Below are 23,974 nucleotides of genomic sequence, written 5' to 3' on the forward strand. Positions count from 1 at the left end.
GTAGATTTTCTTCTGGCTTTTTATTTTCTTATCCAGAGGTTAGAAATTTGTCTTACAATATCAATAGCGTAGTTGCAATGGTCTAATCCAGAGGTCCCCAACCCCTGGGTCGCGGACCAGTACCGGTCCGTCTGTCATTTTATACCGGGCCACACAGAAAGAATAAATAATTTACATAATTTCCATTTTATTTACTATCTGAGTCCGAACTAAATTTATTACCAGATTACATCCGTCTATGACTTACTCTTGACGCATGTCAAAACGCTTGTCTAGGTCACGTGATACATACCGCTAAAATTAGCCGACCGTAAGCTAGCAAACTGAGTAAAAACACAAACGTCTTTGGAAAGTTTCTTTTCGAAGGGGAAAAGGCGCAGTGAGTAGAGGGAAGAAGAGCCTACGACTTCTATGAAAAAAAGGCTCCATTCAACAGACAATACCAAGAGTCCTATTTAAAATTTTAATTTATTGCGACATATATCATTTTATTTTGTTGTATTTATCCGCCGGTCCGTGAAATTATTGTCTGACATTAAACCGGTGCGTGGCGCAAAAAAGGTTGGGGACCACTGGTCTAATCAATTTGTCAAGCACTGTTCTGTATCTTTTTATTTATTATATATTTTTATATATTTATATTATATTTTATCTCCTTGCGTCACCAGTTTGGACTCAGCAGCCCAAATCATTCAATCATTGCAAGCAGGAATAATGACAAGTGTTGAGAGTAACCTTCTTAATGATGCACAAAATGTTTTAAAGGGAATGAGAAATTCAACTCAGATTTTTATTAAATGAAATATGCCTTTAAATAAATACACTGTATATTCACATTGTGATTGTCAGTGTCTTCACTCAAGAATTAAAGGACAACCGACGCCTTCGGACAAGTTGTGTCCATAATTTGTAAAATGGCTTCAAATGACTTCTACTCAGCGTATTTTAATAAGATTCCACCGCATATAGCTATATTTTACGTTTTAAGACTCGCGCTGAATATTCAGGAAGTCTGGTTTTGAGTTGGTGACGAGTGACGTCACGAAAGGACCGCCCCCTGACCGAAAAAAGACACATTGTAGCAGTCCTTCCATCACGTCAATGTATTTTGCTGTATGTTGCACCCAAAAGCCGCCAGAAGAGGGCATCCAAGCTCCATGTCAGGAATTTATCAGCCTGTGGAAGCGGAAGTGGCCACTGCAGGTCGCCATTTTGTGCCTCTTTTTTTTGGGTGAAAGATTTTCCCCCAATGTTGCCTCAAAATGGCACATATAATTCTTTAATCGATTGCAAACATGTATGATTTCCTCTTCAGAACTATTTGAATCATATTCATTACTGGATGTGTAAAAAGAAAGCATATTCTCCGAATCTGAAGCCGTTGTTTTGATTCACAAGCAATGCAAGACGTCTTGGCGTGACGTCACGAAAGGGGGGCGGGACTTTCTGAAGATGCCCAATTCGCAGCTCATTTTTTTTGCAGATTTTGGACACTTTAAGTTTTTATTGGTGTTATGCATTTGACTAAAAATATCATACTGCGTGTTTTGGGTATTTTAGATGCTATGTCAGTTAAAAAACAAAAAACGTTTTTCTGACGTCGGTTGTCCTTTAAACAAGTCAAGTTCATGTGTAGGAGGGTGGCTTCATTTGGATTGATTTAAACACATTGTACACGTTTTTTTAAACAACCTGTTGGATTTCATGACTTGCAATGCAAACATGATATAATTTTATTCCCTTCATTTTGTTGTAGTTTTTTTTTTCATCACATAATTTCAGGATACACTGAGAATAACTCATGGCTGCTTTGAACCTAAATGCTGATCACCCTACAAGGCACACTCACAATTGGTTTTCACCAAACGGTAAAGTTCCTTCCAATTTTCTGATAATATTCCAAGTGCTTTTGCTGGAAATGTTTCATTGATGAGGGCAAAAAAATGGGAAATGTGACGAGCAACATAACTGTAAATTTCACCAATGGATGGAACACATCTTCATCCATTACAATTTATATACAAGCCATGATGTGAATCAGCAGTTGGAAATCAACTTCCAATCGAGCGTATGCAAATGAGAGGCCAGAGGATGTGCCAATGGTATCATTTGCGCTGCTTAAATACGTTATATACACTATTTTCACGTCATGGATTACAACTACTGTGACATTACTTTTTGGTATAAGTCTTGGAAGACACATTGCGAGTCAGATTAAAGAGTTTTTGATTTGGGGTCCGGCAGCTGATATGTTGTACTTTGGATGGAATCCTCTTGGCTTGCGGGAAAGGCAAAGATTCCGGAAGGAAGTGCGAGGGACGCCTCGGGTGATTGGCTAAGAGCGAGAGGAGAGGAAGAGACCTGACGTGGGACGGGCGAGAGGAGGTGACAAATGGTGCCGGGTCTTGTGGAGGACACGTTGAGCAACGTCATGCCAGTGCTGTCAGGGGGAAGGTGGCCGTTTTCCTCATCTGGGGTCATCCACGATGATATCTTAATGTGGATAACGGATTAGATCAGTAATAGGCAATTTAAATGATGGAGAGGCTCATGAGGGTTCATCAGTGCTCTTTGGGGGTGGGGGAGGGGGGCACATTTGACCACACGCTTTCTTATCAGATGTATAATGAAAATTTGAAGCATATAAAGGTGCAAAATAACTGCACAATGGATTTCATTTTTTTGTAATACTTTTCTCAATGCAAGTGTTCTATTCAACAAAAAAAGATTTGAAGCAAATATTAGCGTGTTCATATGAACACAGACACATTATTAAAAAAAAAATTCAAAAATCAAAACAATAGTATCAAATAGGTTCAAATGGAGTGTATAGTTAAAGGACAACCGACGTCTCCGTACAAGTTGTGTCCATAATTTGTAAAATGGCTTCAAATGACTTCTACTCAGTGTATTTTACAAAGATTCCACCGCATATAGCTATATTTTACGTTTTAAGACTCACGCTGAATATTCAGGAAGTCTTGTTTTTGAGTTGGTGGCGAGTCCATACGTGACGTCACTGAAGGACCGCCCCTGACCGTAAAAAAGACGCATTGTAGCGCTCCTTCCATCACGTCAATGTATTTTGCTGTACTTGTTAGGTCTGGGGACCTCGTGTTGCACCCAAAAGCCGCCTGAAGGCCAGAAGAGGGTGTCCAAGCTCCATATAAGGAATTTATCAGCCTGTGGAAACGGAGGTGGCCACAGGAGGTCGCCATTTTAGGCCTCTTTTTTTGGGTGAGAGATTTCCCCCAAATGTTGCCTCAAAATGACACAAATAAATTCTTTAATCAATTGCAAACATGTATGCTTTCCTCTTCAGAACTATTTGAATCATATTCATAACTGGATGTGTAACAAGAAAGCATATTCTCCGAATCTGAAGCCATTGTTTTGATTCTCCAGCAATGCAAGACGTCTTGGCGTGACGTCACGAACTGGGGGCGGGACTTTCTGAAAATGCCCAATTCGCAGCTCCATTTTTTTGCAGATTTTGGACACTTTAAGTCATTTGTATTGGTGTTTTGCATTTGAATAAAAATATCATACTGCGTGTTTTGGGTATTTTAGATGCTATAAAACGTTTTTTTCTGATGTCACTTAAAAAACAAAAAAAGTGACATCGGTTGTCCTTTAACAATAATATAATTAGGTATAATTAACAATAATTAATGTGGCAAAAAAAATTACATTAATGCATTTAAAAACGAATTTATCTGTGTTCATATGAACACGCTCTGCGTAAATGAGTTGTGATTATTTTTTTTTTTTTCCATAGTCCCAAGAGCTCTAAAAATGACTTTTCAAGGGTGGCACAAAACCGTCAAACAGTTAGCCAACATTTACTAAGATAACTCATTTTGTAGTTATAGATAGTATCAATTTATTTTCAAATAAAATAAAAAGACTGTGAATATAAGAATGTTGATTTTTGTGGATGTGATGAGCTATTTCAATCTATATTTTTAACACAGTTTGTAATACCTATGTGTGATGTACTACAAACTCACCTCTGATGTACTTGGAACCTCATTTGGGGCAACCATTTGATTGAAAAGCTGCGGCCCCTCAATGTGCAAGGAGTTCGTACGGGGCCTGTGAGTGACAATAAGAACCTCCTGCTTCCAGTCGGCCATTACTCTTTGCAGATCTTCAGGCAGGTTGATGGATGAACCGGCGTAGCTTGCTGTCTTGTTGTTGCTATTATTGACTTGCGCTTGAGCCAATCCCAACACAGGCTGATGAGGAGGAGGCGTGGCAACGGTGGGGGGCTGCTGTGATAGATGAACAGCCCCTAGCCCTGGCATGAGACAAAAACACATCATACATCGCAAAAGATGAGGACAACAGTGATGATCTTTGCTTAGCCAATGGTTCCCAAACGGGGTGCCATATAGAATTATCCCATTTGAGAAATGATAACAATGGAACCTTGAGAAACGTCTGAACCAATTTACAAGTCACTAATATTTCGCTGTGACTTTTGAACGAAAAGTAATAATAATAATAATAATAATAATAATAATAATAATAATAATAATACATTACATACATACATTTATAAGCGCCTTTCAAAACTCTCAAGGTCACTTAACAGTGTTCAGTTTTTAAAAAATGCATAAAACGTGGGGGAAAAAAATTCAAAAATATGTAAAATATTTCAACATTCTGGCGGAAAATAATAGAAAAAAAAACCTAAAACAATCCGTGACGTTTGAATATAGTGCAGCAACGTATATAATCTCTCCTTTTTTTGTGTGTCTGCATGATTGCATTATACTATACTGACCCTCAGAGGCTGTATGTTTAGATTTATTTATTTATTATTTATTTATTTATTTATTTATTCATTTTATTTATTCCTTTGTATAGTTTTGTTCATAAGTGTATTTGTTTTTATTTATCTATCTATTTGTCTATTTATTTGTTTGTTAATTTTTTCATGTATTTATTCATTTATTTATTTATTCATTCATTCATTTGTATAGTTATATTTATTTATGAATTTGTTTAATTTTAAGTATTTGTATATATCTATTTATTTATTTGTCTTTTTTATTAAATTAGCTATTTATTTATTTATTTATTATTCATTTGTATAGTTTTATTTATGTATTTGTTTCTGTTTATTTATCTATATATTTATGTATTTGTCTTTTTTTATTAATTTAGCTATTTATGTATTTATTCATTTATTAATCCATTTATTTATCTGTCTATTTATTTATTTGTTTGTTAATTTTTTTCATGTATTTATTCATTCATTCATTTGTATAGTTTTATTTATTTATGTATTTGTTTAATTTTAAGTATTTATTTATCTATCTATTTATGTATTTCTCTTTTATTAATTTAGCTATTTATGTATTTATGTATGTATTTATTTGTTTATTTATTCATTTATTGATTGATTTATTCATTCATTCATTTATTGTTTTATTCATTTGTATCGTTTTAATTATGTGTGCATTTGTTTATTTATTTATTTATCTATCTGTCTATGTATTTGTTTGTTATTTGTTTCATTTATGTATTCATTTAGTTATTTATTTATTCATTCATTTGTGTAGTTTTATTTATTTACATATTTGTTTAATTTTATTTATTTGTCTTTTTATTAATTTTGTTATTTATGTAATTATGTACTTATGTACTGTATTTATGTATTTATTTATATATGTACTGTATTTATGTATTTATTTATATAAAGGTTGGAAAACACTGAGGTAAGCAACTTGACTGCAAAGTCATTTACAAACATAAATGAACTACATACGGTTGCCTCGCTCTTTGCCAAGACACAATCGCTTCAGTGTTGACCCTACGGAAAAAAAACAGAGTTGATAAAACTTGTTTCAGACATCTTTTAAAGAAGAATAGTGTACGTGACCACAAGATGCTTTAACAAAGGTGCTGAAAAATAAAGCAAAAAAAAAAAGACACTCAACTTGAATTAGAAGCTAAAATGGTCAGCCTTGTGAAATAAGCGTAGCAGCAAAGTGCAGCGTGAGAAGCAAAGATAAACAAGGACAAATTTATGAATATACATGCTTGCTATGACAGACTGTTAATATAATGTGACCGACTCAGCCGCTCACACACACATGATGATAACCATGAAGCATTCACACGCAATGTCTTATCATTCATTTTTTTTAGCAATAACATTGCTGTTTAGGTGCATTTAGAACTGCCCTGCCTCATTCTGGGAGCTTTTTATGTCATGAAGCAACAGAAACATGACAAGCAGCAACAGAACGTTTGATGCGGTTCATCTAGCGGACGTTATTCGACAAGCACGTTGTGGCCAGTGAGTGCTACAACCAGTTTAGGTTTGAGAAATCATTCATCATCATTGTTTAAAACTCAACCAAATCATACGTTAAAGTTGTCATTTTTATTTTCACTTTATTTTAGTTCACATGGAAAATGTGATTCCACCGCATATAGCTATATTTTACATTTTAAGACTTGCGCTGAATATTCAGGAAGTCTCGTTTTTGAGTCGGTGACGAGTCCGTACGTTACGTCACTAAAGGAACGCCCCCTGACCGAAGAAAAGACACATTGTAGCAGTCCTTCCATCACGTCAATGTATTTTGCTGTATTGTTTGGTCTGAAAACCTTGTATTGCACCCAAAAGCCGCGAGAAGAGGGTGTCCAAGCTCCATATAAGGAATTTATCAGCCTGTGGAAACGGAGGTGGCTACAGGAGGTCGCCATTTTGTGCCTCATTTCTGGTGATCGTTTCTCCCCAATGTTGCCTCAAAATGGCATGGAATAAATTCTTTAATCGATTGCAAACATGTATGCTTTCCTCTTTAGAACTATTTGAATCATATTCATAACTGCAAGTGTAACAGGAAAGCATATTCTCTGAATCTGAAGCCATTGTTTTGATTCTCAAGCAATGCAAGACGTCTTGGTGTGACGTCACAAACTGGGGGCGGGACTTTCTGAATTTTTTTTGCAGATCTTGGACACTTTAAGTCCTTTTTATTGGTGTTTTGCATTTGACTAAAAATATCATACTGCGTGTTTTGGGTATTTTAGATGCTATAAAACGTTTTTCTGATGTCAGTTAAAAAACAAAAAAGGGACGTCGGTTGTCATTTAAATGATCAATTTGTCAACTCTGCATCTATTTGAATAAACAGGACAAAATGCGTAAACCAGGGTTAAAATATGAAAACAAGGCAAACACGCTGCATGTTCAGAACAAAATATAAAGACGATGATGTGTGTTAGAGGAAGGAAAGAGACGCAAAATAAGGGGCAGCAAAGCAGCAAGAGAAGAGATACAAACAGATAGATAAAGGCACAGGCCCACTGAGAAATCTAGCTCTGGGCTTGCTACTGGATTTATAAGCCAGTCTCTCGCTTGGTTGAGGGTAATTAGCCCAGCCTGGATAGGATAGAATCAAAAAAGGAGAAAAGACACCAGAGTAAGAAGAACACACGTTCAGATGCTCTAAAATAAATAAATGCCACAGGAACCAGTCGGTTACAATATCAGTAATGTGTTGCTTTGTTGGCTCTAACCTTGTCCTGGTGGAGCATAAATGTTATCGGAGGACAAGGAGCCCTTCAGGGAGCAGGGCTGCTGAGTCTGCACGGGTTCCGAGATGGAACTGGGAATATGGCTGGGACGAGATGGTTCCCCACCCTGGGTGGCGATGGACGACTTGGCCGGAGAGCCGTTTAAACTCACAGTTGCCTCACCATTTTCTTGGACAGCTAAGGGTATAACACACTGGTGTCAAAGTTAAGGCAGGAGGGCCAAATCTGGCCCGTCGTGTCATTTTAGTCAGCCGGCGAAAGCAAATCGAGAATGTCAAGTGCCATGATGCTGAACCAAAATTGAAATTGTCGCATGTAATCCACAATGACAGTCATTATTTGTGATTTCAGATTTGAAAACTACCGTATTTTCCGGTGTATAAGGCGCACCCAAAAGCCTTCGTTTTCTTCAAAAGATGACACTGCCCCTTATACGCCGGTGCGCTTTATATGTGAAGTAATATTGAGCCACAACAGGTCTTGCAATTACTGTCAACAGCCACTGACTCCATTTCCCACTGTAGAAGAAGTGCTGCGTAACTACTGAAGCGCCTTATAATATGGAGTCCCTTATATTCGGACAACTTTTATATAATCAAATACTATATTTGGAAAACTTTTTTCATTCAAAGTGTGCCTTATAGTCTGGTGCGCCTTATATACATATACAGTAAAGTCTCGTTATATCGATATCGGATATATCGATAGTCCCGGTTATATCGATACTATTTCTATGCATGCATGGAGAAAATTACATGCAAACAGGGTCGGATATATCGATAGTCCCGGTTATATCGATATTTTTTCGGACTCCCTTGAATATCGAGAGACTTTACTGTATATACATGTATATATACATACACCATTCATTGGGGGTGCGCCTTATGCTCCGGTGCACCTTATACACCGGAAAATACAGTAGTCATTCATCAATTTGTTGTGCGCTTTGTATATAATATGTGCAGGGGATGAAACATACAGGGTGGAACCAAACATTTAGGACTATTATTTTCTTGCACTCATAATAATAATAATAATAATAATAATAATAATAATAATAATAATAATAATAATAATAATAATAATAATAAGGAAATGTAATGTAGATTACTACTACTACTACTACTACTACTACTACTACTACTACTACTACTACTACTACTACTACTAATACTAATAATAATAATAATAATAATAATAATAATATGTCTGTGTAAGCTCTCAGTCGTACAGGTGTGGTCCATCGATGAAAAGGTTTCTTCAGCCGTCATCTGTACTTCTTTGAAGGTGTCGGACGTTTCGCTTCTTATCCAAGAAACTTCGTCAGCAACTTTGTTTGCTGTTTGCTGTTTGAAATGTCCGACACCTTCAAAAAAAGTACAGAAGACGGCTGAAGAAACTTTTTCATCAATAATAATAATAATAATAATAATAATAATAATAATAATAATAATAATAATAATAATAATACATTTCATTATTATTATTATTATTATTATTATTATTATGAACAAAAAAGTATTTAGACAGGACTGGAAATAATGGTTTTAATGAAAGAGAAAGTTATGGGAATGATGTCGAAATGACATGTTGATGTTACCATACTCACTAAATCGGTTGGAGTCACCAGATTTATTTGTGACATGTCGAAATTGCTGAACCAGAGGGCTGAGGAGCTTGGGGGGTTTTAACCTGTGCTTGCCGGACCTTTTTCTGCGACCCGAAGGGGGTGCAACGTGCGAGTACGTCAGGCCGGATGGAGGGACTTTGCCGAGTCTGAGATAGAGCAGCTCCACTTCTCCTCTCTGATGGGCCTGCAGCTCAGAGATCTCCCGCAAATGTCTGAAGGAATTAGAACAAGAAAGTAAAGGTTACTTCTTCAAGAAGGCATTTTATTGATTTTTTTAATCATGCTTTTTATTGTTTTTTTTTTATAGTGCAAATATCAAACCCAAAATTTAACTAATCCACTGCCAGACAAAAATGTGCAAAAATGTGTCCGCTCCAGTGCCAGGGTTTTTGTCATTTTCACTCAAATTCCAGGACCCACAGAATATTACATAAATAATCAATGCAGCATAAGAAACCTTAGCCTCTCTTCTTTCATCAGAAAAAAAGTTAATTCCTAAATTATATGGATCTGGAGTTGTCTGAGCTTGAAATGAGGGTGGCTGTACAAAAGGCAAATGCTGGCCCCTTGTGGGATGGAAAAACATTGCCAGAGGTCTAACCAGCGCTTTATCAGCATTCGCCCCGCAACAAAAAACAAAACAAACAAATTTGGGACTGGCACTCCACGTCATGCTTTTTAACTCATTCACTGCCAGACGGTGTGCAAAAATGTGTCCACTGCAGTGCCAGGGTTTTTGTCATTGTGACTTGAAATCCAGGACCCACAGAATATTGAGTGTTAGGACTACATAGACATTTAATGCAGCGTAAGAAACCTTAGACCACAGGTGTCAAAGTCAAGGCCCGGGGGCCAAATCCGGCCCGCCACATCATTTTTTTCGGCTCGCGAAAGCAAATCAAACTTCCATGATGCTTACTAAAATCCTAACCAAAATTTCATATTTTTGGACGTAAACCACAATCAGTCATTATTCTTGACTTCAGATTTGAAAACTAGTTATTCATTAATTTGTTGTGCGCTCTATATGTAATATATGGAGGGGATTAAACATTCTAATGGCTTCCCCAAATTCATAACGGCCCTCGAGAGGAAACCATAACTACAATGTGGCCCGCGGCAAAAAATGACTTTGACACCCCTGCCTAAGAATGTCTTCTTTCGTCTGATAAAAATAGTTAATTTCTAAAATATATGGGTCTGGAGTTATATAAGATTGAAATGAGTATGGCTGTACAACATATAATGAAATACATATTGCTTTATATCGTGCTTTAACAACAGCTGAAGAAAAAACAAAACCCGAACAAATTCGGGAATGGCGCTCTACATCATATTTTCAATTCCCGAATAAATCTGTGAATGGCAGTGAATGAGTTAATTCCTGAATAAATTCGGGAATGGCAATGAATGAGTTCATCAAACGTGTCAACCACTAACGCACCATATTGTTCTGCACAACCAACCCTAATGCGAGTCAATCTCGAATGCTTATCATTCACCCTGAAAACACTCATACAGTATTGCTCACTTCTCCCGGAGCGTCTGTAGTTCTCGCTTCATGTCGGAGTCTTCCATCTCCGAGTCATTATCGCTGCTGGCGTAGGCCGATCCGTGCACGCCGCCGTGCCTACTCGGAGAATCCGAGCTCTGGACGCTGCTGCTGCGCCCTGAACGTCTGAGGAAGGCCACCGCCCTCTTCATCAAGTCACTTCCTCTGCGCTCAGAGCGAATGTGTTGACCCGAGGTGGCAGGAGCCACTTTGACGGGGCTGCTCTCGGCGCCCGAGTCTGAAGACAGGAAGCGAGCGTGGACCGTGATGTCGACAGGTGCAGAAGCGGAGGTGATGGTTTGAGGTAAGGAGCTCTGGGTAGCCACAGAGGAAGGAGTGTCCAGATAGAAGTCCGGAGGTGCCGAGTAGCGACTGTAACGTGTCCGTTGCGTGATGTCATCCTCGGTGCTGACCACCGAGAAGCGACCGATGGTGGTGGAGGGAGTCAGGGCTTCAGGAGGAACACTGCAACGGGCGGCATGTGCTGGCGAGGCCACGCTGCTCCAGCTTCTCTGCTTCACATCACGCTTGTTAGCCAGTTCAGGAGGAACTGAGGTTACCTGACAAAAAGAGAAGGACCTGAGAATGTACCCTGCTGTACTCAATCAAGCTTTTTTTTCCCTCATGTAAACACACCTTAAACCGGCCTCTTGTCCCGGAGCAGGAGACAGAGTGAGAAACGTGCCTTTTGGAATGGGATGCTGCTGATCATTTCAAGTTAACACACACATAACATTATTTCAGAAGTAAAAAAAAACAAGTAAGCAAAAAAATTAAATAAAGAGGTAGATAAATAAACAAATACATACATAAATAAACCAAAAATATATAAACAAATATACAAATAACTAACTAGATAAATACAATACATAAATGTATAAAATACATAAATAAATATATTTATAAATAAATAACTAAATAACGAAATAAATAGGCAGATGAATAAACAAATACATACATAAACATACAAATATATAAACAAATATACAAATAACTAAATAACTAACTAACTAAATAAATAAATAAATACATAAATTAATAAAAGACATAAATAAATACATGCTTATGAATAAATAAATGCACGAATGAATGATTAAACAAATGAACATATTTTCATAAATAACATTTTCCGGTGTATAAGGCGCACCCAAAAGCCTTGATTTTCTTCAAAAGATGACCCTGCGCTACAACAGGTCTTGCAACGACTGTCAGCAGCCACCGACTCCATGTAGAAGTCGTGCATAACCCCAGAATCTACTGTAGACCTTATATTTGGAAAACCTTTATGTATTTATATATAACACTTTTACGTATTTATATATTATATTTGGAAAGCCTTTTTCATTCATTGAATGTGCGCCTTATAGTCCGCTGCGCCTTATATATGGAAGAAGTTTGAAAATACACCATTTATTGGGGGTGCGCCTTATACACCGGAAAATACGTGACGTAAATAAATGAATAAATAGTAAAAGTGAACAGTGCAAGTACAATATTTGAAAAATGTCCCGATTTACGACAGCACAATACATACCACACACAGCCGAGTCACTCAGAGTGCTCAAACTATCCATTCTTTCAGGAATTTGAGGCTATAGGAAATGACGGACAAAACGGGGAACAGTCAGGAATGTTTTTTGACTTGTGGTTGTCACAAAAAACATTTTTTGGAATGATAAAAACACATTGTCGCATGGGTGTCAAAGTCATTTTTTTTTTTTGCAGCGGACCGCATTGTAGTTACGGTTTCCTCTCGGGGGTCCGTTATGAATTTGGGGAAGCCATTAGAATGTTTAATCCCCTCCACATATTACATATAGAGCACTTAAGCAAGCATCGTGGAAGTTTGATTTGCTTTCGCGGGGCGAATAAAATGATGTGGCGGGCCAGATTTGGCCCTCGGGCCTTGAATTTGACACCTGTGAGCTAAAACAAAAAACAGTTGCGCAACATTTACAGAACCTACCAGTTGTTCTCCTGCTCTGTAGCGACTCTCCTCCATTGGACCCGGTGTACTGTTTCCTGAGCCGCCCGTGGCACTATCTGGACCAGGAGGAGATTGAATATACTCCGTACCAGAACCCGGTGTCTCCGCCGCGTTTCCCGACGGATACATGGGAGCGTATTCCTGGTAGAGCAAGTTCCGAAGTTTCTCATCAAGTGTTTTTATGGTACTGTCTACAAAGCCCCCGCGAGCCAGTCGCCCTTCCCCGTCTGACTCGCCCGGTCCTCCGCCGTGCTGCGATGGCGCCGGGCTCTGGGGCAGTGAGGACACTTTGGCTCCTCCCACACTGGAGAAAGGTTGGTGAAGCACCACAGGTTGCTGCGAGCGCTCATTGCGCGCGGCGGCGGTGGCGTACGAGAGAGAAAGTGATTCTTTGGCTGAACTGGGCTCTTGGGGTGGAAGAGGGGTGAGAGGGGACCCACCCGGCGACCCGTTTACATCCAGAGACAAGGGCGTGACCAGAGGACAGCATGGTATTTCCTCCGCCGCAGAAACGGGACAGCTGAGGTCCGCCGTGTGTGAGGTGGAATGAATCGGGGAGGTGGCGGTCACGGGAGATCCTTCGTGTTCGTCCATTCGAAAAGAAGGTTGCGGAGATGATGGTGGCAAAGTTTGAGCTCTGGCTGGTTGGGCTTGATGGACACTACTAATTGGCTCCAATGACGGGACTGACTGAAGAGCCGGGGGGGCAGACACCGGCGGAGATAGGCTGGCCAAGAGAAGAGGGTCTGTGTTGGACATAACGGGGGCACTACAGAAGCCATACACGTCATGGATGAAGCCTCCACTCCCACCAGACATCGTAGAGGAGGAGCCCTCCTCAGCTATCAAAATATTTAAAAAATCACAACAATATCACATTTCTTTTCAACAAAAATATTTAGGATCCATTTGTGGCAAATCGATTTTGCTCAGCAGATAAAAAAAAATCATCACCTCGTGATGTGGAAGGCCTGCCTGGCGGTTGCGTGTTAGCTGAACTGCTAGGAGACTGTGAAGTTGTACCCTCAGATGTGGGCTCCTGGCTAGAAAATGGAGTCTCCTCCACAGGACAGATTATGAACCATCGCTTTCCTGTGTGAAGAACTGTAAAATCCACACGTTTGGAAAATTAACAAGAGCATGATGAAAAAGGGCTTTGACTGTGAAGGATTAAAGTGCTTTTCACCATTCTGCTGGTAGACCGGCTGGGATGTTCCAGATTGTTGAGTCTGTAGTAAGAAAAGGCATTTGTAATGAATGCAAAGTTCCCTTGAATCAAAAAATATGGTGATAAGAACTCATGGGGGGAAAATATGGAGTTGGTGCCGACTTTGGAGCTTCAACAGCTTGCACAGCAAGATTGATACGAGCTGTTGAAGTGTAATTTTGGAAAATATTAAAATGTGTGAGGTCACGGGAGACTGATACTTACAAACACCTCAATTTACAAACTTTTTGTCTTACAAACGTCAAATTTCTGAAAATTAAACCTTATAATAAGCACTATTTTCATAATACACACCCACCAAGGCTGGCGGAGTGATCTTCGGCGGAAGCACACGACCGAACAGCACCAGAGGTTAAGTTACCAACAGTCCTTATGGAAGGTGACTCTCCTTCCATAAGCCATCAACGACCATCAAAAAGGTAAATAAAATGTTATTTTACAGCGCAGTTTATTTCTTTAATTACAGTCCTCATGTCATGCGCCTCTCTTTCCAAACAGCAATTCCCTTTGACCTTCGACCTCCAACGCCATTCCATGAAGCCATCAATGACCATCACAAATGTAAATAAAGTGACTTTATGATACAATGCAGTGTATTTCTTTCATTACAATACAGTAGCACATTTATTATACATAGAATAAGGTATGTTGTGTGTAGATTTAAGTCTTATTTAGTATAGTATATAGTATATTTTATGGAAACCCGGGAACGGATTATTCCCATTTTAATGGTTTCCTATAGGAATTTATTTTTTGAGATACACGCTTTTCGCCTTACACACTCTGTCTGGGAACCAATTAAGTTCGTAAATTGAGGTCTCACTGTATATACAGTATGTAGCGTATTCTATTCACTTCCTTATTTTTCTTTTGGGGGGGGGGGGTTGTTGCTATCCTTCCATTACCTCTCCTACTTGTCCATCAGAGGTCTGGCCTTGTAACGGGCTAGAACTCAAAGTAGATACCCTCTCCCCTGCCATGTCGTCATGGATCAACATGTCTTCGGCTTTATCCACAATGTCCTTTAACTGGTCGATGAAGATCTCTTTTTCTAAGAGAAGAATAAATCCATTCTCCACCTAAAATCAAACAATGCCCCATGTTTATAACTTTGCTGCTGTGAATTTTGAATTTTTCCAGTGTGAGGTTAGTCAAATTTAAAATTAATCTAATTTAATCTAGTGTAATGTAATCTAATCTAATATATTCTAATATAATCTGAACCAATCTAATATAATCTGATCCAATCTAATTTGTTCCAATCTAATATCATATGTTTGAATCTAAAGTAATCTACTGTAATCTAATTTAATCTAATCTAATTTCATATAATATAATATAATATAATATAATATAATATAATATAATATAATATAGTCTAATCTAGTTGAATCGAAAAAAATCTAATCTAATATATTTGAATAGATTCTCATCGAATTTGATCTAATCTAATCTAATCTAATTGAATCTTATTGATTCTGATCTAATGTAATTTAACATAATCAAATCAAATCTAATCTAATCTGATATGATTTAATCGATTCTAATCTAATCGAATTTAGTCGAATCTAATGTAATCTAATACGTATAATCAAATCTAATGTAATTTGACCTAATCTAATCTAATCTAGTCTAATCTAAAATAGTCTAATCTAATCGACTCTCACCTAATCGATTCTAATGTAATTTGATCCAATCTAATCTAAATCTAATCTAGAATTTAATCTAAATCTAATCAAAATCTAACCTAAATCTAATCTAAATCGAATCTAGGTATAATCTAAATCTAATCTAATGTTTAAACACAAGCACAATACTAGATGAGAAATTACATGAACATCAACATTCAAATGTTGGACAAACCATGTACGTGGCAATTTCCTCTGGAGCATCGCCATCCAGATCAAATTTAAACGTCACCATTTTGTGATTGTGAGTCTCCAGCTGACATTCGACCATTTTGTCACCCGTGTTGCAAACCTGTCGGGGGCAGAGGTCACGTTTGGCAAATGAGAACGTGATTTTGGGAAAGGGTAACCTTGAAAAAAAACTGATGAATGACGTTTCTCACATTGAGCATGCTCAGTTTGGGTTTGCTCATCTTTTCTTGCCGAGAGCGCGTCCGAGTTGACTTGCGATGATGTTTTCTGTGTTTTCCTTCCCCCTTTCCTCCACTGGCCAAGCTGTCATAACCATCACTTGCTTCTTTACCCGATGCAACATCAGAAAAGGGACTGGGAAAGGGGGAAAAAAAAGATTGGCATGGCACACAAATACAGGAATGAGCATTTTTAGTTGAAGAATAGAATCAAAACATTGATTGAAAAATGCACATGCACACCTGTCATAGGCATAGTTGGGCAATGAGACTGTTTTTTCATGAAACACATCCTGAAGAGAGAAAATGCAGGGAAAATTCACTAGGATTGTAAAAAAAAAAAAAAAAAAAAAACATTGCATGTTTGTATGCAAACTCAAAATACCCCATACCTGTGTGCAGGTATCTTGATGTAGATTGGTAGTAGACGCTGTTTCTATTTTTGGACAAGCTTCTGGCTGGCCTATACATTCAGACGTCATTGAGGCGGCTGACTCCACTCCAGCAGACTGCAGAACTGAAGCTGGGACGCAAGTGGGAGCAGGAGTAGCAGGCTGAGCTGGTGGCGGGACAGAGTTTGTAACTGAGACCAATCCTGGTACAGAAATCCGGGTTTGTCCCGATGCTGAGGAATCATCTAAGGCTGAAGATGAGACTTTTGGTGAAGCTGATATTGAACTTGGGGTTTCAGCGGCGGCTTGAAATGAGACAGAAGGAGCCGATTGAGCCGGCATTTGGCCTGCCGCTTGGCTCCGGGGCTGGATGAAAGCTGCAGTTTGTGCTGGGGTTTGGATTTCGACATCCGCAGTAGATGAGAGTGAAACTGAGGTGTGAGATGTTGAGGTCACATTTAGATCCATGCCATCTGACTCGGTTTCTAAAGCTGTTCCATTTCCCTGGACAGGAATGTGAATAGTAGGTAGACCGGGTTCAACTGGGGCCGAAAGTTGAACACCTTCGAAAGTTGTCTGAGAGGTGTTCGTTTGCACCTGGGACAAAAAAAAGAAGACGCATATTTTGGGAAGAGATTAGTTTGATGAAACCAAATGGCTTTTAACATTTTACTTTTTTGATATGGCCAAATGACCTCGGCCATGCATTGCACCTTAATTCCAATCACCAAGCCATCACAGTTTAGAACACAGGTGTCAAAGTCAAGGCCCCCGGGCCAAATCCGGCCCGCCACATCATTTTTTTCGGCCCGCGAAAGCAAATCAAACTTGTTAAATTCCATGATGATTGCTAAAATCTGAGCCAAAATTTCATATTTTTGGATGTCAACCACAATAAAAGTCATTATTCTTGACTTCAGATTTGAAAACGAGTTATTCATTAATTTGCTGTGTGCTCTATATGTAATATTTGAAGGGATTTAAACATTCTAATGGGTTGCCCAAATTCATAACGGCCCTCGAGAGGAAACCATAACTACAATGTGGCCCGCGGCAAAAAATGACTTTGACACCCCTGGTTTAGAACTACATGTCAAATATTCACCTGTTCAGCCACTTCTTGCTCAGGGTAGGAAACAGGGTATGGGGTAGGTTGTGCCTGGGAGAGAGGTAAGGAAGGGGTGTAATGGAAGCTACTAATGTTTGAATAGATGCGCTTGAGTCGCTTTGCTGCTGCGGCACTGCAAAGGACACGTTCAGAGCGGGGAATGTGCCGGGGAGTGCTACACTGGACACCCGCTGAGATGCGGACTGGAGGATGCTAAGAGAAGGAGGACGCAGGGGAATGACAGCGGGGAGGGGTGAAGGTGAGTAGTGAGGGCTCACTAAAGGAGTGGGAGAGATAGGAGGAGGCTTGAGGCCCCCTGCTTGAACACGATATGGTGAGGGAAACTGGGAAAGAAAAAAGGGAAAATGATACACCATAAAAAAAAATCACCCTTTCAATATAAACAGGATTTACACAGCTTTCATGCCTCATGCATATTTTCCCTCAAAACAACGTTGCGCGACAGTTGACGGCAACTTCTTATTACACACCTGTGTGCTGATGTGTAGGGGTGAGAGAGGAAGGGGCGCACTTGTAGCTAACTGCGGAAGACTGGTCGTTAAATCAGCTGCAGTTTGGTCAGCGCATAATTGCTAAGAAAGACAATCGAATACCCTGTTCATGTAGGAATATAAATGAATACTGCAGTTCAACTGGCATCATATTCAGTGCAGTGTATATATGTATATAGCGAAAAAGGGAGATATATAGGTCGCTAGGTAGCTAGACAGATAGAATTAGAATATATATATCGGTATATATTTTAAAACACAGTAGTACATTGTACATCCTTAATCATACATACATACGTACATAGTCACATACGCACATAGGAATAGCACATATGTACAGTACATACATAGAGTGCATACATGCAGTACATGTAAATGTAAATTTCTCCACTGCGAGACTAATAAAGGCAAATCCAATCCAATACATACATACATACATACATACATACATACATGCATGCATGCATGCATACATACATACACACACACACACACATACACACACACACACACACACACACATACATACAACCATACATACATACATACATACAACCATACATACATACAACCATACATACATACAACCATACATAGATACATACATACATACATACATACATACATACATACATACATACATACATACATACATACATACATACATACATACATACATACATACATACATACATACATACATACATACACATACATACATACATACATACATACATACATACATACATACATACATACATACATACAGTAAAGTCTCGTTATATCGATATTCAAGGGAGTCCGAAAAAATATCGATATAACCGGGACTATCGATATATCCGACCCTGTTTGCATGTAATTTTCTCCGTGCGTGCATAGAAATAGTATCGATATAACCGGGACTATCGATATATCCGATATCGATATAACGAGACTTTACTGTACATACATACAATAAAGTGAAGATTTCTGGCACCATTTTTTTCAACTTGAAAAGGAGGATAGCTACTTGGGCCTATGTTAGTTGGTAAAATCAAAACCATCACCACATCTATGCAGTTGTGTTGATGTCAACAAAACACACTGAAGTACTTCTCGTAATGCTTTCTGTTACATGCTTTCTGTTATCATAAACATCAACTGTTTCAGGGTAGTACCTGGTCCTGTACGATGGGCGTTGCAGCTGGGAAGGTCTGTGTTGTCGGTCCACCAAAGTGCGTAGGAGGGGCTGGCGTCGACGGAGCAGAAACTGTCTGTCAGAAACAAATACGATCGCCCACGTTGACTACACAATGACTCATAACGGCAAAGTGTTTGTAGAGCGAGCGCTAACTCGAGTTCAAGCTCAAAATACTATGAGTGCTGATGCAGGCAAAGAGGGAGGATATCTTGTTGGGCAGGAGAGCTCGAAAAAATGGGGGAATTGCGGTGGCGGGACTCACTGGGCCTGCAAATTGGTTTGTGAAGCATTTCACAGGCTATCTAAAACGATGCCATCATTGTGGATAAGCAGGAGCAAAGATTATTTGTTGTCCATTTCTATTGAGAGGCTTAAAGAGAGAAGCAGCTTGCAGGGTCATAAAAAATGCAGAAGGCAACCACAGGAGCAGTGATTGCCCAACACCTTCCATCTCTAACCTACCAGATTATCTATTCTGCCTTTTTTTGTGGCGAATGAGCAAAACAAACACAGTCTTGAGTGAATTAGAATCTCTTAAACTGGGAGAACCTTCCATATCTGGGGCTTACAGCGCCCCATAGTGGTGATGTTGTGGTTTTCAAAGTGATCACTGTTGTAATGTTGATATCATTCCAAGAAAGGACATAAAAAATACAGTAAAGTCTCGTTATATCGATATCGGATATATCGATAGTCCTGGTTATATCGATACTATTTCTATGCACGCACGGAGAAAATTACATGCAGACAGGGTCGGATATATCGATAGTCCCGGTTATATCGATATTTTTTCGGACTCCCTTGAATATCGATATAACGAGACTTTACTGTATGTACATAACATGCAAAGACAGTCGACTGTCAGAAATAGAACAAAAATGGAGGAGGTCTTTAATATCCTTACTGTTTGAGCATAATCTGGGCCCAGGTGCAATTGCGCAGCAGGTTGTTGGTAGGTGCCAGCATGTAGCTGACCTGTGGTCGGCTGGCAAGCTCCCGGATGCAACAGTGTGGATTCTTGTATGTATTGGTCCTGTGAAGCCTGTGCTGGGGGTTGTTGGTAGGGGGACTGCTGCACTAAAGACTCCAGCTGTGGAGGAGAGCTGTAGACCGACTGTACCGTGCAGATGGTCTCAGGCGGTGACTGGTAAGAGCCATTTTGATGTTTGCTGAGATCCTCCAATTGTATGGTGGGGCTCACGCCACTGTCAGCTGTAATACAGACGTTTGTAATTAATCGCAGGAAGGACAAAGGGGAGACAGGGACATGTTTTTTTTTTTTACAGCCTCAGTGAGTCATGACATAACATTCTCACATGTAGTCGCTGTGGTGATGGGGACTGTACAAATCAAGGTTTGCTGCTCCACCTCTTGGTGGTCATATTCAGTCGCAGCCAATACGGTCCCCTGGTCACCGGGCACCAGCAAGAGGTTCTGCTGGATCTTCTTCACAGATGCCTCGCCATTTCCTGGTGAGACAGTGCGCTCCCTTTTCCATTTGATCAGAGCTACACGATCCCGAATTGACTTCCCGACAACCTTCACATCGCATTCCAAAAAAAAGCCTGATTCCACCTATGAGACACACAGGAAGAAAAATATAGTGCACATTATCTCTCTCTCTCTCTCTCTCTCTCTCTCTCTCTCTCTCTCTCTCTCTCTCTCTCTCTCTCTCTCTCTCTCTCTCTCTCTCTCTCTCTCTCTCTCTCTCTCTCTCTCTCTCTCTCTCTCTCTCTCTATATATATATATATATATATATATATATATGCTAGCTATACTATATATATACCATAGATATTATATACGTATATATACATATACATATATATATGTACACACAGTACATACTGTATATTATATACAGTATATATTGTATATTAAATAGACACATCAATAAGTTTTTTCATAGGACTTACAATGGAGTGTAAGATAATAACAGCCTCATTTTTTGATAACTATTCATGCCATGTGGTACGTTTGTTATTGGGCTTCTGTAAATAAAGTTTACCATTTCTTGTGCAACAACTTCCGGGTCCTCGTTCGCCAAGTTAAACGTGAATTCAATCGCACCGGTATCTTTGTATTTCCCTTTCAGCTTCTTTGGATCCTCAACCCACAGTTTTAATGCGATGGAGGATTTTTTCCCGTCATCTTCTTCATTAAGTTCCACTCTAACGCCTGTATCTTCTGCAAAGAAGGCGTGGTTTAAAAGGTCCTTGATTGAGTACCTGCGGGAAAGGAGGAAAAACAACATCAGGTACTCAGGTCACAGCACACAAACATGACATGTGTCACAGCCAAATATTGCTGTTGACGTCATAACACAGGAGCAGAAGCACCATAACAACATAGTTAAGGCGGTAGGTCAGCCTGGACACTTATGCATGACTTGGGTAACACACTGACCTTTCCTCCCATCTGTGACAGATGCACTCCCCAATTATTTCCTTGATTTCTGGGTCGCTTACTTTGCTGTAGCTGGCAGGTTTTACACCCTGGAGAAATACGTAAATGAAGGCAGCAATAAGATGGCAAGAGTTACACTGCAGTAGAATGAAATGCACACAACTGTTTTTAATCATCCTGGGATGAGGAGTTTATTTTTGTGGGTTTCCATATTTTTTATTTGTATAATTTGTAGCTGGTTAGTAAGACATTTTAAAGATACAGTGAGACCTCAACTTACAAACACCTTATCTTACAAACTTTTCGTCTTAAAAACGTCAAATTTATGAAAATTAAACCTTATAATAAGCACTATTTTCATAATACACACCCACCACAGCTGGTGGAGTGATCTTCGGCGGAAGCACACGACCGAACAGCACCAGAGGTTAAGTTACCAACAGTCCTTATGGAAGGTGACTCTCCTTCCATAAGCCATCAACGACCATCAAAAAGGTAAATAAAACGTTATTTTACAGCGCAGTTTATTTCTTTAATTACAGTCCTCATGTAATGCGCCTCTCATTCCAAACAGCATTTCCCTTTGACCTTCGACCTCCAACGCCATTCCATACGCCAATCCATAAATGACCATCACAAATGTAAATAAAGTGACTTTATGATAGAATGCAGTGTATTTCTTTCATTGCAATACAACAGCAGATTTATTATACATAGAATAAGGTATGTTGTGTGTAGTTTTTTTAGGCTTATTTTGTTGAAAAGTATATTTTATGGAAACCCGGGAACGGATTATTCCCATTTTAATGGTTTCCTATGGGAATTTTTTTTTAGATACACACTTTTCGCCTTACACACTCTGTCTGGGAACCAATTAAGTTTGTAAATTGAGGTCTCACTGTATTGTCTTGTCCATACTGTCATGCCTGTCATAGCCTGAAGGTGGCAGTAATGTGAAAGATAGTTGATTGATGATGTTAAGAAGAAGTAGACAGTGAGTAAACTCAAATAAAGCTTACGCTAACCTTTAGTAGATCTACAATAATTCTTTCTAAAGACCACAGATTATTTTGGGATGTTCCATATGATTGTGACGGATACATTTGTACTAAAAGGAGCAGTGGTGTCTCAATGACTATCATAGCAAGGCAAATTTCACCCCCCCACCCCCCAAAATGAAATGTGACAAAAATATGTACAGCATTCGGAAATATATTTCATTTCACTTGACCTTGATTTTAAAAGAAAAAAAATCATCACCATTTGTAATTTAAGAAAGTTAAACGGAGACTCACGCTGGTGACTTTGCGGTAGATTTGTGCTGCGTTTTGACATTCGGAGTAGGGATATTCCGATGTGGCCATCTCTAGCATGCACATGCCAAAGGCGTAAACATCCACAGCCTCATCGTAGTGCTCCTCATACATCTCGGGGGCCATGAACTCTGGTGTGCCTAGACCATTGACACAAAGTGATTTATGAATGGAGTCTCGTGAAGAAAGAGTAAAGCTAAAAATTTAATTTTGAGCTGAAGGAAACTAATCACCATTTTTGGAAAATAACTCATTCATTGCCAGACGATGTGCAAATGTGTGTCCACTCCAGTACCAGGGTTTTTGTCATTTTCACTCAAATTCCAGGACCCACAGAAGATTGAGTTTTACGACTACATAAGCTTTCAGTACAGCGTAAGAACCCTTAGATTCTCTTCTTTCATCGAAAAAAAAATGAGTTAATTCCTAAGGTATATGGGTCTAGAGTAATCTGCATTGAAAGACAAATGCTGCCCTACGTAACGTAACGTAAAATATAGCTATATGCGGTGGAATCTTCGTAAAGTAAGCTCAGTAGAAGTCATTTGAAGTGATTTGACAAATTATGGACACAACTTGTCCTGCCTGAGGCGTCTGTTGTCCTTTAAAGGATGTACTGCTTTCATTTGTGGCCTAAACATTAAGCGAAATTGAATTTAATATTTTAGTTATTATATATTTTTCAAGTAATCAATCAGTTACTGATTATTTGAATATGTTTTCCAAACATCGCAATTGGCCAAGTAAACTAAAAATACAAAAAGCACAACATTAATGGCTAACCAATAACACTTTTAGCGAAGGAAGCCCTCTTCAGAGTTGCCAAGCCCAGATCGCCAATCTTGACAGAGCCCGTGGGGCCCGTTATGAAGATGTTGTCACACTTGAGGTCCCTGTGGATGATCGGGGGCGTCCTGGTATGGAGGAAATGGAGACCCTTCAGGATCTGTCTGCACCAGCTCCGAAGAACTTTAGGCTTCATCACCTTGAAGCGCTTCAAATACCTT

The 23,974-nt window shown here is 39.1% G+C and overlaps 1 protein-coding gene across 1 annotated transcript in view; it reads right to left on the bottom strand.

The window, feature by feature from the left end:
- Window positions 1-1,589: 1,589 nt before the first annotated feature.
- wnk2 (WNK lysine deficient protein kinase 2) overlaps window positions 1,590-23,974 on the bottom strand; it is a 30,490-nt gene continuing 8,105 nt past the window's right edge. Inside the window, 27 exon segments of the mRNA XM_089010490.1 lie at window positions 1,590-2,493; window positions 4,011-4,300; window positions 5,777-5,821; window positions 7,307-7,405; window positions 7,543-7,737; window positions 9,170-9,402; window positions 10,722-11,302; window positions 11,379-11,443; window positions 12,277-12,334; window positions 12,709-13,571; window positions 13,684-13,833; window positions 13,916-13,958; window positions 14,863-15,036; window positions 15,821-15,937; window positions 16,029-16,191; window positions 16,299-16,348; window positions 16,448-17,044; window positions 17,553-17,659; window positions 17,662-17,899; window positions 18,047-18,148; window positions 19,225-19,320; window positions 20,152-20,459; window positions 20,564-20,822; window positions 21,257-21,476; window positions 21,655-21,743; window positions 22,950-23,107; window positions 23,751-23,971. Of these exon segments, the coding sequence (XP_088866616.1) occupies window positions 2,215-2,493; window positions 4,011-4,300; window positions 5,777-5,821; window positions 7,307-7,405; window positions 7,543-7,737; window positions 9,170-9,402; window positions 10,722-11,302; window positions 11,379-11,443; window positions 12,277-12,334; window positions 12,709-13,571; window positions 13,684-13,833; window positions 13,916-13,958; window positions 14,863-15,036; window positions 15,821-15,937; window positions 16,029-16,191; window positions 16,299-16,348; window positions 16,448-17,044; window positions 17,553-17,659; window positions 17,662-17,899; window positions 18,047-18,148; window positions 19,225-19,320; window positions 20,152-20,459; window positions 20,564-20,822; window positions 21,257-21,476; window positions 21,655-21,743; window positions 22,950-23,107; window positions 23,751-23,971 (5,800 nt within the window). The 3' untranslated portion in view covers window positions 1,590-2,214.

The sequence above is a fragment of the Hippocampus bargibanti genome, linkage group LG12 (genome assembly GCF_051943395.1).
Source record: "Hippocampus bargibanti isolate YZ-2025 linkage group LG12, ASM5194339v1, whole genome shotgun sequence".
NCBI classification, from domain to species: Eukaryota; Metazoa; Chordata; class Actinopteri; order Syngnathiformes; family Syngnathidae; genus Hippocampus; species Hippocampus bargibanti.